Below are 17,025 nucleotides of genomic sequence, written 5' to 3'. Positions count from 1 at the left end.
AAGTCCCTTGCTGTCTGAGCTGAAACACACACTTTAGGGGAAGAAGTGCTATTTTTTTTTTTAAATCAAGGTCCTCTTTTTTTTTTTTTTTTTTTAATTATTGACTTTAGAGAGAGAGACAGAGAGAATGCCACAGGAACATCCATCTGTTCCTATATGGGCCCTGACCAGGGGATGGAACCGGCAACCTCTACACTTTCGGACAACACTCTCACCAACCGAGCTCTCTGGGCTGGGAACTTTGAGGGGAAAGGAGATGCTCGGGTGACCTAATTGACAGGACCCAAAGCTCAGCAACAGCCCCCCCCCCCACTTCCTGCCTCCATAGCAGTATCACAGTGTATCCTCCCCTTGAATTCTGCCAAGCTACCCTCCCCTGGGAGCAGAAGTGTCCTCCCAAGGCCTGGCCTTCAATCCTCTGCTGGCCAGCCTCGTGGCTGATGGCTGAAGCCCCCAGAGGTGGTGCTCGCTGGCTGGGTGCAGCTGGGCACCTGCCTTGCACAGGGCTCTTGGTGCCTAGAGTGATGAGACTGCTCACCTGCAGACCCTTCTCTCAGGGACCTCGAGCGGCAGTCAGGTGTGGTTTCTGGGCAGCAGCGCCCAGCTCTGGAGGGGTCTAGTTAAGAGGCAGAATTTCAGCCCCCCACCCCCACCTGGCTCCAGACCTCCTAATCAGAAAGTGTATTTTAGGTGGATTCCCCAGGTGACTCAAACAGGACAGGTGAGGAAGCACCAGGCTGGCTAATCTTTGTCCCTTTGCCACTAGAAAGCTGAGCCACGTCTGCTTCTCGTTGCTGTGACCCCGCCATGTCCCTTTTCATTCCCCACTCTTTCCTGATGTCCCACCCTCCTCTTCCCAAGTGGCCTGAGAGGACCCGGGTGGGTGATGTCACAGGTCCTTGCAGCCCACATTTTTTTGTCACCTGGAAACGCTGCCACCAAGTGGTGCATTAGGGTGCCAACGCCATCCTTGCAACGATGACGTAAACACCTGCCCAGGCACGTGATCTCTGCTGCCCTCATCCGGGCACTGTTGGTGCTCTTTACTCTTTCTAACCGCAGAAGGCAGCTCTGTTCCAGGTGGCAGACCCATTCCTAAACCTCACCACGAGCGTCTTCATGACATGTCAGTGGATGAGGTTCTCCAAATGCATCGCTTGGTCGCTTCGGGGAAATGAAGATTCCCGGCACCGCCCCCCAGATCCACGGACTCTGCACCTGGGAGTTGGGCCCAGTGGTCACGGCCAGGGGGACCACAGTCTCTCAAAGATCTTTCCTTCCTTTGATCTCGTGAAACAAAACGCACCTTTGTTCACCTAAGCGGCTTGGTCACAACTCTGTGGACGCTCCCAGCACCACCGACCTGCTCTCTTCAAGGCTGCACTGTCGTCCATTAGGACTTAATTCCGCCTTCATTCGATTGGGACGTTGGCATGGGCCCCTCTCTCGGGGTTCTGGGGCCTCCCCAGAGCTCGGCCTTGCAGATGCCCGGGACCCAGAATGCAGGCCAGGGCAGCATTCTGCTGCCGTGCCTGGGCCTTGCCAGGTTTTGATATGAACAAGCCAAATGTCTTCTTGTACAACATGGGACAATGGGGACATTTGAAGACTGAGTGGGTAGGTCGTGGGTTTGTGAAGGATGTTGTGAAATGATCAGGTAGGTATGAGACTCGGGCACTTCTGGGCCCTGGGAGGGGAAAATGTTATGCAAGTCTGTCTACACTTCTGTGACCTTTTATAGAATCAAAAGTTGTTGAGGTTTTTTTATTTTTATTTTTCGTTTTTTTTTTTTTTTTTTTTTTTTTTTTTTGCTTGTTTTTGTTTTCACTAAAGTTGTTGAGTTTCTTTTTTTTCTTTAAAAGAAAAATATCCCAGGCTGCTACAACCGTGTATTTGTTCTAGGCTCTGGGCAGGGGAAGAAGTCGGTCAGAAATCCCTGCCCATCCCCCTGGCAGTGGGCAAGGGGGCACCTGCTTGGTGATGTTGCTGTTAGATCAGCCAGGGGCAAAGCAGGCTAGTCCTTTTATTTTTTTTTAGATTTTATTTATTCATTGTTAGAGAGAAAGGGCAAGAGAGAGAGAGAGAGAGAAAGTAGGGAGGAGCAGGAAGTATCAACTCCCATATGTGCCTTGACCAGGCAAGTGCAAGGTTTTGAACCGGCGACCTCAGTGTACTAGGTCGATGCTTTATCCACGCGATAGGCCGGCCCAGGCTCTACTCCTTAATTCATCCTTGGTTGATGCCTGGGTCCATGGCCAGAGTTGTTTCATGCCTGGAGCACAGGAAAGAAAAAGATATCCCTGTCCTTGCTGGTGCCCCTGGGTCACTGCTCCCTCGCAAGGCCACTGGGCTTCCCTCAGGTCCAGGCTGGTGTGTCTCTGGGTCTCCAGCATTGGGGGCCAGGGAACAGTTTCTGAGGATGGCTGGATGGGAGGAGGCAGCAGGTTTTTAAAAAATATACATACATATATATATAAATTTTTAAAAAGCTCTGGGGGCCTGACCAGGCGGTGGTGCAGTGGATAGAGTGTTGGACTGGGATGCGGAAGGACCCAGGTTTGAGACCCCGAGGTCGCCAGCTTGAGCGCGGGCTCATCTGGTTTGAGCAAAAAGCTCACTAGCTTGGACCCAATGTCGCTGGCTCCAGCAAGGAGTTAACTCGGTCTGCTGAGGCCCCTGGTCAAGGCACATATGAGAAAGCAATCAATGAACAACTAAGGTGTCGCAATAAAAAACTGATGATTGATGCTTCTCATCTCTCTCCATTCCTATCTGTCTATCCCTATCTATCCCTCTCTCTGACTCTCTCTCTGTCCCTGAGGAATGGAGCTTTTATATATATAATTTTTTTTTTTTTTTTTTTTTTACAGGGACAGAGTCAGAGAGAGGGATAGATAGGGATAGACAGATAGGAATGGAGAGAGATGAGAAGCATCAATCATCAGTTTTTCCTTGTGAGACCTTAGTTGTTCACTGATTGCTTTCTCATATGTGCCTTGACCGCGGGCCTTCAGCAGACTTCAGCGACCTTGGGTCCAAGCTGGTGAGCTTTTTGCTCAAACCAGATGAGCCTGCGCTCAAGCTGGCGACCTCGGGGTCTCAAACCTGGGTCCTTCTGCGTCCCTGTTCGACGCTCTATCCACTGCACCACCGCCTGGTCAGGCTATATATATAAATTTTAAAAAACATATTTTAAGCGAGAGAAACATCCATTTGTTCCACTTATTTATGCATTCATGGGTTGATTCTTGTGTGTGCCCTGACTGAGGATTGAACCCACAATCTTGGTCTATTGGGTCAGTGCTCTAACCAACTGAGCTACCTGGCCAGGGCTTGGGGCAGCAGGTTCTGAGGGTGGCTGGGTGGCCAGTAGGCTGTGGGGCAGGCAAGTGGCCGGTTCTCAGCAGAGGCAACAGGAAGCAGCAGGCCACTTTCTGCTCTTCCTGGTGTGATGGCCAGATGGAGGAGAGAGATGGCTGTGGTTGAGGAGGGGCCTCCAGGGCACCCCCAGCATCACAGTCAGGGCTGGGAGGTACCCTCACTTCCAGCTCCAGAGGGGGCCCTGTCCCGCAGGACAGGCCTGACTTCGTCCAGCGACCCCAGAGAACAGCTAGAACTCCCTCTTGCCACAGTTTGACTTACATGGTATGAGGGCCGCCCCGTGTAATGGCCGGTGCCAGCAGCCCTCTGACCCGCCCGGGCCCCTCCCCCGCTGGCCCTAGGCTGCCTTCTGCTATTCTCATTCTGTTTGCCGAGAAAGGGAATCTAAACGAGGCGTGAACCAGAGACTGAAACAGGGCTGGACGTGAATCTTGCGTGATTGCAGAGGGCACATGCGGGGCGAGCAGCAGCGGACTGTCACCGGCGGTGCATAAGCAGGACGCAGACCCTGAGTTCCGTCACACACTGGGCGAACCAGGCGGACCTGCCGAGGCGCGGGCCCTGCCCAGGAATGCCGGTGGGTCGGGGCGGGGACAGCCGCGACCGAGGCTTGTTGCTAAGCTACCGGCTCAATGGACATTCTGGGCATCAGGCAACCGCGAAGGAGCCATTTCTCAGCGGGGGAGGACGAGGCCAACCTGCTCCCAGCTCTGTGCCCCCAGCCCCAGGATGTGAGGCGCACGGGCAGCCCGGGCCCTCGGGGCGCAGCGCAGCCCCCCGCCGCTGGCCCCTCTACCTGCCTGCTTCAGCCTCCTCTGACCCAGCTTCCCAGCCCTGGTCGGAGTGCAGGCCTCTCCCGGGGCCTGGGCAGAGCTGGGGCTTGGGCGGGACCCTAGCGCTCTGCTGCCTGCCCCTCCGGGGGCTCCGCCTGCAGCCCCGCCCCGCACCCCGCGCCGCGGTACCCAGCCTGGCCTCTGTTTGTCTGGGACAAGACGAGGGGTTTGTTCTGCTTCCTCGGGCCCCACTTCCTCCCTCCGTGGAGAGACTGCTAAAGAGCTCGGGCTGAGCGCCGCTGGGGGAGGGGCTCGGCGGCCGGCCTGCCCCCCCACAGACAGCCACCAGGCCTTTGCAATTCCGGTGCCCCCTCCAGGGCCTCCAGCCCTGCGAGGCTCCTTCACTGGGGCGTCTGAAACCCCCAGCCCTCCCGCAGCCCCGAGAGACCTGCATCCCACCCACCCAGGCCCGTCTCACACCTCTCCCTGGTGCCCAGGGGCCCAGCTCTACTCTGCCATTTCAGGACAGGAACGTGGCGGAATCTCCCCTGTCCCGGGGCCAACCCAGTAGGCGCTCAGTCAATAAAGCTAGTAAAACGTGCAGCCCCCAGGCAACACTGCCGGCCTTCACTGCCTGTCCCCCACTGCGTTCCCCTGCAGCTCTGGTGGCTCTGACCCCCACTGGGCTGGCAGCCTGGCCCCGCACAGGGATGAGCCTTGCAGTCCGGAGGCAGGTAACGGCCTTCATGGTGCACAGCAGGGAAAGTCAAGAAAATGGATGGGTTTCTCAGGCCCCACCTCCCGGGGCCCAGTGGCAAAGGACTTGTCCTCTCTGAGCCTCAGCCCCCCAACCCCTGTGGAACAAGGTGCCCACAGGAGCTCCCAGCTAGGCTTGTGGGTTTCCCTGAAAGATGCAGGGGGAAGTGCCCAGGCCTGCCAGCCCCTCATCCGCCCCCTGCCCCATGCATGCAGACAGTACACAAATGCACAAGCCAGAAGTCATGGGATCCAGGGAAACACTGGTTTCAGCTGCTGAGGACAAGGAACCCCCCCCCCCATGATGGAGCACAGCCCAGGTCAGGGGACAAGCTGTCTGATCTGTCCCTAGGCCGTCCCCTGACACCTTAGGCTCCCTTTCCCCTTCCTGTGGCCCCCACTCCTGAAACCTGCTTGCCTGTCCTGGGGACGACACAGGCAGACAGCTGGACACAGTCGGCCCCACTGGGCTGAGACTCCCACAGGGGCCCTGGGCCCATCGTGACATCTGGGCGGGATGTGCCCCTGAACAGGTACTGTGACTCACCAGGACCAAAGCCACAGAGGGGGCTGCCACTGTCTCCTCCCCCACTCCTCCCACCTCTCACCTCCCAGGGAGGAGGCCCAGCCTGGGGCCCCTGGGGCTTGTCCTGGGCTGAGAGCTGAGGATAAAGAGGCAGCTGCCAGCAGGGCGGGGTGGGGGGCCCAGGCCTTTGTGTGCCCAGCCTCGGAGGGTGACCTCATCGCCCGCCAGAGAAGGGCCCTTTCTTCCCAAAGGCTGCCGTTTGGAATCTGCCTTGGGACAAAGCCGTTGCCAAGCAGGGGACTAGCCAGTGGCCAGCCCCCTTTGTGGCGTAAATTAGAGGGGGCTAGGTTGGGGGAGGGGAGGAGAGGGCAGCTGCCGCTGGCACCTGAGAACACACACATTCACGTATGCACACGCACCGACGTCTACCCCACCCCCACGCACACGGGTGCTCGGGCCTATTCCCCGCTAGCCTCGGTCATTCATTCATCTCCAACCCTTCATCCGGGCCACAGATGGCCCTGGGGATGCAGAAGAGCGTCCAGTGGGTGAAGGAGCAAGTGGATGTGTTGGGCAATGGCTCCAGTCTGGAGGGGAATGGGGATAGAGTGGCCACACCTCACCAGCTCCAGGCTGGAGCAGGACAGGAGCTACTGCGCTGAGCATGCTCTCCAACACCCATGGTCTGTCCCTGCGGGGAAACTGAGGTCCAGCAGGAGCTCAGGCTGGAGGTTACAGGGCAGCCTGGCTGGCTCCCCAGGTAAGGTCAGAAAAACATTTTGTTTCAAAGCATGGTGTCGGATGACATCCCCCCCAACCCCCCCCACCACCGTCCCATGGGGCCAAGGGCTTCCTGTCCCCAGGGCCCACAGCGCTCCACAAAGCGTCCTCACAGCCTTACTGGCCCTCAGCCCTCCCTTCTCAGGGACCCACCCCTGCATAAGACCCTGTCACTTGGGGTAGCCCAGGGTGGCCAATGGCAGCTGGGCCACACAGACCTCATAGGTCACCCAGAGTCCTTTGGGCTGCCCCACAAATGCACCCTTTATCCTCTCCTCTGGTGGCTTGCTCAGCCTCTGTAGGCACTGGAGACACTTGTCCCCCTCCCACTGCTCTAAGAGTACCTAGGCTCTAGGCCTGGCAAGCTTCCTGCAGGAGGAGGCAGTGAGAGCAGAGCTGGCCCTGAAGGTCACGCCAGGCCCAGGAAGCAGACACAGGTAACCTGGTACTGTCAATAGGGCTTTGTGATAACAAAGGCCAAGAAGGTGTCCACATATGCAGGCCACCCCCCTGCTGTGGGCCTTGTTTCATGAGGGGTCCCTGCAGGCGGCTCAGGCTCTCTCCTCAGTGCTTCCAGCCACCGCCTCCCACCAGACTCTGTCCTGACTTGAGGGCCTTGGTCTGAGGCCTCTGGTCCGGATCACAGGGACTTCCGAGGCTTGTGGTCACCCAAGCAGCACAGAGAACCCAAAGATTTCCAGGGCTGGAAACTTCCACAACCCATCAGAGATTAGGGAGGGAACTCATGAGACCCAGCCGCTGGGTGCCAGGCGTTTCTTCACCCTCCACCCCATTTATGGATGAGAAAAAGTCTCCATGGATGGGTCTGGCCCAGCATCCAGGGTTAGGGAGGAGACCAGGAGGAGGCCCAAGGCTTCCAGGGCTCTAAGCCTCAAAGGACAGGGCCCACAGCACCCCCCCCAGAAGTCTGAAGGCCCTGCACCCCTCCCCCCACCCCGGCAGGGAGCAAGCGGGGTGGGGCGGGGCGGGGCGGGGAGTAAGTAGGCCAGTGCTTTGTGCCGCGTTGCTATGGCCTCACCATTGCAGCTCTGCAGGGTTCCTTCTGGGCCTTGTTCCCAGGACACCTCGGGCAGACGCCAGGCAGCCCTCCTCAGCCCCAGCGAGGGGCTGCTCCCAGTCTCCCAGCCCTCCCCTACCTCAGGCCCCTTGCTCTTTATACTAGTAGGGTGCCATGGCAGAGTATGTGTGCCCCACATTGTCATGCACACAGCACACATCTGCATTGACATACACATGCATACTCATACACAACACACACATGACCACAGCACACACGTGTACACAGCACACGCATGTGCATAGTATGTACATGTACATTGCACGTAGCTGCATAGTATGTGTGTGCGTTCACACACATACATAGAACACACGTGTTTGCACACAGCATACATGCACAGCCACGCAAGTCACTTGGTGAAGCTGCAGGAGTCACTGCATTTCAAGTCCCCAAAGCCGTGGGGTGACCCCCAGGTAGGGCGGAGGGGAGGCTGCAGGGCAGAGCAGAGCTTCAGCTCCAAGGCCCAGCTGGGTTCCAGGGGGGCTGGGCAACCTGGAGACAGGCCTCAGAGGTCTTGGCAAGGGACCCACCTTGCTTCATCTGCTTGCTGACTGCGGGAGAAGGGAGGCGCCTCTGCTGGCCTGGGATTCAGAGGACGCTGGCCTAACCCTAAGGGGAAGACATGGGGAGCCTCCTCTGGGAGGCGGCAGGACCTGCTGGCTCCTTCCCCCACGCTGGCTGCTGCTCCGTGTGCACATTGGACTCCCAACCCCGTGGCAAAGCGGGTGTCGCTTCCCACTTCACAGATGGTGGCCCAGAGACATGGTGGGCAGCTGCCGTGGCCACGGAGGCTGTTGCCACCAGAAGACCAGGTTGGAGACCAGGAGTTAAGTCCCCTACCCCGCCCTGCTGTGCCCTGGGCCACCCTGCCAGGCCCCAGGAGAGCAGACGAGGCTACTGGGGCCAGGGCCACCACTCCTCGCCCGACCCCATCACCCTGACTGCTGTGGGAAGCATGGGGCCAGTCTCCAGGGCCTGCCTTCCACGTCAGGCACACTGTCACCTGAGATGTCCTGGTGCTGCCAGCCCCACATTGCAGTGTGGGGACCCTGTGGGCCTGGGGTGGGCCCTGGGAGGCCTGCTGAGGGGAAACTGAGGCCCAGAAAAGGACAGGGCCTGATAGGGCTCCTTGTGCCCCAGGAGCACTGGGGGAGGCTCCACCCTCCCTTTCCACTGCCCACAGCTGCCTTTCCTGACCCGGAGGGCGCAGGCTCCTCCACGTGCTGTGCATCCTCCTCTCCATCTTCCACTGACTTTGTCAGCCCTCCCGCCCTAGACTGCAAAACACAGGAGGCCCAGTGGGGCCTAGGGGCGGAGAATGGACCGGCATCACCCAGCTGCAGGCAACAGAAGAGTTCTATCCAAGCCCAAAGCATCACAGAACACGTGGGGCTGCGGTCGGGTAGGTGGTGTTTGCATTGAGTGGCATTTGGCCAGACATGCATGTTAAGGTCCAGTTGCCCAGGAGGGAGGGGACAAGGCTGCCTGGAGATGTGGGCAGAAAGCACAGACTCCCCCACCCCCAGCTTGCTTTCACTCTGATAGCCTGGGGTCATGTGGGCTGTTGGAGAGTGAGTGGCCAGGGCTTGAGGAGTTCCTGCTACACGCCCAGCTTGAGAGGTGAGTCAGAAGCTTTTTTTTTTTTTTTAAGTTATTATTGATTTTAGAGAGAGAAAAGGAGAGAACGAGAAAGCCAGAACATTGATCTATTCCTGTATGTACCGGACCACCGGGGAGGGGATTCAAACCATCAACCTCTGTGCTTTTCTGGGACGTTGCTCGAGCCATCCGGCCAGGGCAGGTCAGAAGCTTTGAGAGTCGCATGGACGCAGGGGCTCCATGGGGACTCTGGATTGTGGCGCATGGTCTCGGTGGGAAGAGTCAGGGAGCCCAGCACGAGCCCCACGCACCGCTCGGGAGCAGAAGCCGCAGCCACCTGTCCACCATCGCGAGGGCAGGTGCGCAGGGCAGCGGCCCCGGGTACTTCCGGCCGCTCCCTTCATCCGGGAGTCCTGGGCTCCGCGAAGCCGGGACGCGGGCGCCACCTGGCGGCCTCACGGGAACTCAACAGGCGGGCGGGCTGTGGGGAGGTGCGCGACTGGCTCAGGAGACTTCAAGGTGGAGAAGGGTGGGGGGTGGGTCTGTCTAGGGTCCTTCCTCTCCATTTGGTCTGGGAGAACCCCCCAACACAGTCGGGCTCACACTTGGAGGGACCCCCTGGGGTATTCTCTGGAGCCTGCCGGGGTAGATAGAGAGGCCTAGCACCTGGACAAACGTCCATGGCCAAAGTCACCAGGCCAGGCTTGGTGGAGCTGTGCTGGGGTCGGCCTGGGCCCCCCCCCCCAGAAGTGACCTGTCCTAGAGGGTCACCATACGTGGCTCTCTGTTCTGGGAACCTCTGGTCCAGGACATGTAATTGTGTCTCCCCAGGTGCCCACAGCTTCCCCCATAGCCATCAGGGCCCGTCCTGGTCCGGCCAGCCTGTGGGCCAAGCCCCTCCTTGGCCTGTGGCACCCACCGGGGTCTCTGTGACACAGTCAACACCACCCTGCCTGATACCCAGGTTTTTGGGGGGTTTTTTTGGCAGAGACAGTCAGAGAGAGGGACAGATAGGGACAGACAGGAAGGGAGAGAGATGAGTAACATCAATTCTTCATTGCCTTTCCTTAGTTGTTCATTGATTTCTCATGTCTTAACCGGGGGCTACAGCAGACCAAGTAACCCCTTGCGACCTCAGGGTCTCGAACCTGGGTCCTCCGCGTCCCAGTCCAACGCTCTATCCACCACGCCACCGCCTGGTCAGGCCCAATACCCAGGTATTTATGCATGCGTCTCTTAATGCTTCCACCCAACTGTGGTCTCCTTTTTTTTTTTTTTAATTTATATTTTATTTATTTTAGAGACAGAGGTGAGAGAGAGAGTAAGAGAGAGCAAAGGAGGGAGGAGAGAAGCAGGAAGCATCAACTCCCATATGTTCCTTGACCAGGTAAGCCCAGGGTTTTGAACCAGCGACCTCAGCGTCCCAGGTCAACACTTTGCCCACTACGCCACCACAGGTCAGGCAACTGTGGTCTCCTTTGTGAAGGGTATTTTCCCTCAGGTCAGCACGAAGCACACAGGAGAAGCTTGCCAAGAGTGTTTTACATCTGTAAGAAAAGCCCGATGTGGCATATATAGTGCATATCTGTGGCAGAGGACTTACTAAAACTGGCTAATTTCCCCCAAACTATGTTTCAGCCTGTCCGGCTTGCTTCTCTTTACTTCTGCACCTCTCTATTGGCCTGGCCGAGGAGGCTGCCTCCATGTCCCTCCTTGGTCACCTGGAAGATGGCAAGCAGCTAGGCCATAGAGAAGTATGTGCAGAAAAGGCTAGGGACAGGAAAATGCCACTGCTGTCACATGACGGGTTTTCAACAGACAACTGCCCAGTGAACGTGACCATCCTCACTGCAAGAACTAGAGGAGGGCTCAGGAAGCCTTGGACGGGAGCATTTTGGACACACTGGAAGGACAAAGGGGCCATAAATGCGCCCATTTTCTGCAAGCAGCCTCCTGGGAAGAGGTGAGGCCACACCTACCCTGGGAGTGACAGCCCTTCTACGGCCTCCAGGTTCCTGGTTGTGTAAATGGGGAGCAGTTACTCCTTCACCTGCAACTGGACCCTGGTCTATGCTCAGCACTGTCACCTCCTGAGACCACTGCCACCAACGGGAGCCCAGGAACCCGCCTTCCCATGCTCCGCCAACCCAAGTCAGTCACTACAGGTGAAAACGTAACAGAACTCACACCTCAGACTCACACCCTTTCTCCACTGCACAGAGAAGCTAAGAAGTTTTTTTTTAATTTTATTATTTCACTAATAATTAGGGTTATGCTAATGTATTATCTCAAATTCTAAATATTTAAGACATACTATTACAATAGTCACATGGTTAACAGTGAAGGGGCAGGAACCAGCACACGGGAATAACACACTTGTATCATACACCGAAATCAGTGGCAAATGTTTCTCCAATTATTACAAGTACCAGACGACTTAAAAGCTGAAAAGCTTTGCTTTAAAAAACTTTATATACAGGACAAGCTCAGATCCTCAAAAAGCAGATGAAAATTGGCAAAATAAAACAAATGAGAAAAACTGATTCAACTTCTCAAACATGCTAAGTTATATCAAACATATCGATATAGATATATAGACCAAGGGAGTTTAGGCAAACACAGCATTAAACTGTACTTAGTTCACAGGTTGATTCCATTTATTTTCAGAACTACTGCAGGCCAGCTTGTATCTCTGGGCTGATGGAGGCAGGCAAACCAGACATCCTCAGCCAGTTTGCACGTGAACATGGATTACAGCATTTAATGCAGAACCAAAGCGACTTTTAGGGAGTAGGTTTTACTTCCATTACAGATTCTCTTCACATCAGTTCAGAAAAGTACAATACAACATGATAAGCCCCATTTAAAGATTACATGCAGCAGCCCGTGTTAACACAGAGGGACCAAAAAAAAAAATCTAAATCCAGTGTTGCTAGGGCTCATGATGGGGCTAGAATAGGCAGGTACAGGGAACTCTTCACAGATTGAACCCAGGAAACCACACACTGTGAAGATCACTCAAGGCTGGTTTGATTGTACTGAATGCTAAAATGACCCACGTGAGCAATCCCAAGCAACAGTGCCCAAGTTTAGTATCCTGAACCACATAAAGCTCAGTGTAGCACGAGCCAGCCAGCTCTCCACAACCTATAGAACGCTGTGTGAAACGAACCTCTGCAAAGAACAATGGGTGCTTTTAAAGGGAACACTGACATTTAACTTTCAGATCTGAAGTTAAAAATGAAGTTCAGCTGATGCAGGATGTCTGAAGCAAATCAGAGGAAAACCCCAAATCTCCAGCACTGAGACAGTGCTCGAGAGGACCCTAAAATCATGACCCAGAAGAGCAATCCTCAAATTACTTTGGCCAAAATCAGCTACCAATAACTTGCACTGAGACAGACCTTCAGTTGCCAGGAGCTGGGCGTGCAGATGGGGGGGGGGGGGCTCAATGCTCTGTGACCCCCCAACTGTCCTATGATCCCACTATCCACTGACTCTACATTGCTAGTAGGAAAGACCTAGCAAGGGCTTTTAATGGCTGGGCAATACTGAGACAGTCAAAATTTGTCTAGGGCTATACTTTTATCATCCTCTAGATATTAGGGGCTATTCTTTCACCTATCTTATTTTTAGCTGTTTACCTAAAGGTACCAAATGAATATCTCTGAGAGATAACAAGTTATTACTATGGAGTTCTAAAGATACACTCTAGTGTGATTACTTTGTGAACAGTGACTATAGAAAGAGCAGTCTGTTGGTTGTACAACACTGGGACCAATACATTACCAAGGCACTTCAGATCTTTGGGCAATACTCTTTTCTGTTCACTAACAGGCAGACTGGGGTCCTCTGAAAGTATTTACAGAAACATGTACACCCTTTAGAAGAAACAAAACTTCCTACACTAACAGACTTCACTGGCTCTTTCGGGCACTAGAAACACCCACACTCTATAGTAATGTGAGCTGAGGGGGTGCAGCAGGTGCCGGGGTACCTTTCAGTACCTGATCCCAGAGTGGGATGTATAAAATGCTAGCAGCTGACGGCTCATTTCTGTGGACAAGCTACAAAGATCTGGTCCTGAGGGTCTGCAGGCACTTTCTGCATCATCCGCTGTAAGACAGCGCTGGGTATGTTCAACAAGCCCGTCCACACGCAGCGTGAATGACGGAGGTGGCCCGTCACAGAACACACTCACATACGCTCACTCAGGGTTTGACACTGGCCACTAATCTGCAGTTCTCATTGTTCTACTACGGGCATGGGTGTCTCCTTTTTTTCCCTTTCTTTTTAAAAGGTCCGTTTAACCTCATCGAAATGTTCCCATCCTTGTGAATTACTAAGGGAAGCTGTGAGTTCAGATCTGAGAAAATAAACCACTTGACAGCGCAGCCTCAAAGTTTCTTCGCTATTAATTTTCATAATTTTCTTACGTCACACACAAAAGACGCCCCTTACCCCTCTTAATGCAGAGTAGGAGAGGAAATACACTGTTTTCCAAACAAAAGAACAGACCATCCAAAAAGAAGAAAATCCCACCCAATTAAACTGAGTAGGACCAAGCAGGCTTTATAAATAGAAAAAAATCCTTCTGCTCTATTTACCATAATAAAACATCCCATACTGCTTTTGTACTCGGACCTTACGTCTATTTAACCAAAAATTTCCCCCTTTTCACAACTGTTTTAGTATTATACAAGGCTGGGTCTATTTCTAGATTCTGAAATACCTGCATTTTCATGCTTTTGCATGACTCCATTAAAAATGACAAAAGCTGCCCCTATTCCATTTTGATTAAAAAATAAAACCCCCAACACAACATACAGATAAGAATCCAGATGGAAAAATCAGGGTACTGTAATACTTGTTTTGCGACCTCAAAGGCAGCTGATACCAAATATAATTTGCTTCAGTCATAAATACTGAGATTGAAATACGCACATCTATATCACGTTTAGGCTCAAGGAACCGAAAGCTCTCTGTCCATCCACAGGCAGACGTGTAGGCAAAGTGCAGAACGGGAAGTGTGGCCCCGGGGTCAAGCTGTGGCCTCAGTACTCCCACTCGTCGGATTTCAGGTCGAGGTAGCTGAGGATGCTCTGGGCCAGCTTCACGGCCTGCTTCCTGGCCGCCTTACACCTCTCCTCGCCCTGCGGGTCCACGGCATCCAGGGCCAGCAGCTGCTTGGTGAGCTCCTCCTCCAGCCGCATGTAGTTCTTGTCAGTGCGGTTCCCGTCAAAGGACAGAACTTCTCCCTGGATCTCGGACAGGTGTCCCAGGACGGCCCAGACAGCTTTATGCGACGGGTGCTCCTCACACACAATTGACTTGCGTTTCTCCAGGGCCTCCCTCAGGTCGATGTAGGTGATGAGGGTCTGCACGGCAATCACCGCCCTCCTCCGGGCTTCCCGGATGCAGGGGTTCTTCCCCACGCTGACCTCGTCCAGCTGGCCAATCAAACCCTGCAGCTCCGTTTTGCAGCTCAGGTACAGCTCGAGGGGATTCTGTGCTTGCAGGAGTTCGTTCTTAATTTCTCTCATTCTCTTGAGGACCCTTTCTATTTTTAAAATGGAATGATGCTGTCCCAGGTCAAACGCATAGGTCTTGTCCGCTTCCTCTTCCAAATCCAAGTACGTCAATAATTTGTTGATGTCTTCCACAACCTCCCTCCGGTAATTCCGGATTTCTGTGCGCCCGCACACGTCTAAAGCATCCAAGTCGGCGATCAGCCCCGAGAGCACACAGGACAGGTGCCTGCACGTCTCCTCGTTGGTCACGCCCATCAGAAGCGCAATCACAGTGCCTCTGGCCTTGTTGACCTCACACATCACAGAGTTGATTTTCGCCACAGAAGGGTGTGCGTCCTCAGGCAGCGGCAGGGACGGCTGCCGCTTCAGGCAGTCTTCGATGATCTCTTGCACAGCACAGATCTTGGTTAGGGTGTGATACCTCGCTTTCCGCAGGGAGATCTTGCCCCCCGTTTTCACGTGCGTCAGCCTCAGGATGACATCCTGGATGCCCTCATCGAACTCCTCAGTCACGCAGTTGCCGCCGCTATAAAACGGCACGATCTTCTCTTTCACCAGGGACTGGGCTTCTTTGAAGATGTTCTGTATTTCAAGCCGCTGTGGGTGGTTGGCATTCTGCTCCAGCTCCTTGAGAAGACGCTCCGTCTCTTGCGCTGCCCTCTTCCTAGCCTGCTGAATGTCCCCTTTCCCTTCCGTGTCTACAGAGTCTATTTCAAAAAGTTGTTTTGTTAGCATCATTTCCAGTTTCTTGTAATGCTTGTCACCTGACAGCCCACTGAAGCCAATCACTTGCTGTTCTACACTTTTTACTTCCTTTTGGATTTCCTGAAGCCTACTAATGGAAGGATGTTGGTTTCCCATATCCATACTTTGGATGTGTTCCGTTTCACAAGCACTAAAAGGGGACAAGAATGACAACTTGTTACATTACAAAATCTCTGCAGAACGGTCACCATATAGTAATTTATTCTAAAATTCCTATTTTGAAAACCTATATTCGTGCTCACTTCGCCAGCCCATGTTCTAAAATTGGAATGAAAAGCTCTATTCCAAAGGGCTTGTCCTTACTGCAGTCCAGAGAACAGTCTAACTCAAGTACAGAAAGAAGTGACTAATCAACTCCTGTTCCTGAAAATAACTTAAAACACCCCAGTAATCAAGAACAGATAGGGGTGGCTGCAGTGTTGAATGAGCTGGAGCTCTAGGTCTGGGAATGTCAAGTTCCTTCAACTGAAAAAAAAGCAGATTTACATTCGTAGGTGCACCATGAAGTTGTCTGAACTGTTAAGAGCCTAAGTATCTTAGACTTCACACAGCCCGCTGCCTTGTGGAACCAGCAGGGCCCCTTTGTGGAATGTAAACCGGCTCCGCTGGGCTTCACAGGTTAACAGCACTATCTAAAACATCCACCTGGCCAAGAGGCTATCTATGAACGAGTTTCCAGAAAGAGTAACTCGAAGAGACACAAACACCCTCAAGTGTTTCCCAGACACCCCAGTGTGCCCTCTTCCACGTTCCTCTCCATTCTTCCCCCACCATTTCGGTATGTCACAGACCTTCCTAGCAGGGTATCAAGACCCACCGGGAAAGAAAGGCAACAAGGGTTATACTAAGGCCACCATCTCCGGCACTGGAGGCCAAGTGCCTCCCCAGGCCCTCTCATGCTCTCTTCCCAACGCCCCCCCAATGTGACAACTATGAATAACTGGCCTCATTCACTGGCCACCCTTTAGGAGCGGTTTAACACATGTTTTCGTGTTTCTGGGTGTCTGAAGGGGATGGATAACCGATGTAAGCCAATCCCGTGTGGGTGTCCGAGCCAGGAGGAGCACGCCTCCGGAGGCCACGAAGGGCACTCTGCCTGGCATCCTTCCTCCCCGGCTCGCCCTTCCCTCCCAGCGCTTTACCCAGAAGAGATCTAAGCTGGTTCGGTCTCGGCTTCCCGTGAGTGAGCGGCGAGGTGGAAGATCAGCCCTTTACGGGGCGCGGCGCCGGGACTGGGCCCCAAGCAGCATCCCCCTCACCCCTCCCGGCTAGATCCTCACGGGGCAGCCGGCGAAGGGGCCGGAGGGGGCGGCGGCAGCTACTGGCCGCAGCGGCCGCTCCCGGCTTGTGGCCCGGGCCCCGGCGCGCCCGCCGGCCTGACCTCACAAAGGCCCACGGGGGAGGGGGCGGCGCTCGGCCGGACCGCGGAGCCGGCGGGAGGGAGGGGAGCCTGGAGGGAGGAAGGAAGGAAGGAAGACCGGCCGGGTTCGGGGAGGCTGGTTCGGAGGCCCGGACTGGCCCTGCTACGCTCCGCCCGCGTAGGACCCAGCGGCTGCGGGGGGCGCACCGCCCCCGCGGAGGGAGGAGACCCGCGCGGCCGCCGCGCCGCGCTCACCTGTGCCGCGCGCGCCATCGCGCGCCCCGCGTCCCCGCCCTGGGAAACCGTCCCCCGGCGCCGCCCGCCGCCGAGCGCAGCACCCCGAACCGCCGGCGCCGAGCAGCGGTACGCAGCACGACCCGCACAGCCGCCGCCTCCGCAGCCCGTCGCACGCGGGAGAGCGCACGGCCTGGCCGCCGCTCCCGCCCCCTGGCTTTACGACTGCCGTAAAGCAGCCC

General features: G+C 55.1%; 1 protein-coding gene across 1 annotated transcript; it reads right to left on the bottom strand.

Moving 5' to 3' along the window:
- Positions 1-11,528: 11,528 nt before the first annotated feature.
- Positions 11,529-17,016, bottom strand: BAG5 (BAG cochaperone 5). Its single transcript, XM_066344502.1, has 2 exons — positions 16,805-17,016; positions 11,529-15,319 (listed from the first exon to the last, which is right to left on the bottom strand). Exon 2 carries the CDS (start codon positions 15,289-15,291, stop codon positions 13,948-13,950), a length of 1,344 nt encoding a protein of 447 aa, XP_066200599.1. The 5' UTR covers positions 15,292-15,319; positions 16,805-17,016; the 3' UTR covers positions 11,529-13,947.
- Positions 17,017-17,025: the final 9 nt, after the last annotated feature.

This window comes from Saccopteryx leptura, chromosome 6 (genome assembly GCF_036850995.1).
Source record: "Saccopteryx leptura isolate mSacLep1 chromosome 6, mSacLep1_pri_phased_curated, whole genome shotgun sequence".
Lineage (NCBI taxonomy): Eukaryota > Metazoa > Chordata > Mammalia > Chiroptera > Emballonuridae > Saccopteryx > Saccopteryx leptura.
This window is presented reverse-complemented; position numbering and strand designations above follow the sequence as displayed.

Excerpts from the sequence above, each read along its gene's own strand:
- BAG5 (XM_066344502.1), bottom strand. The coding sequence starts at position 15,291 with ATGGATATGGGAAACCAACATCCTTCCATTAGTAGGCTTCAGGAAATC.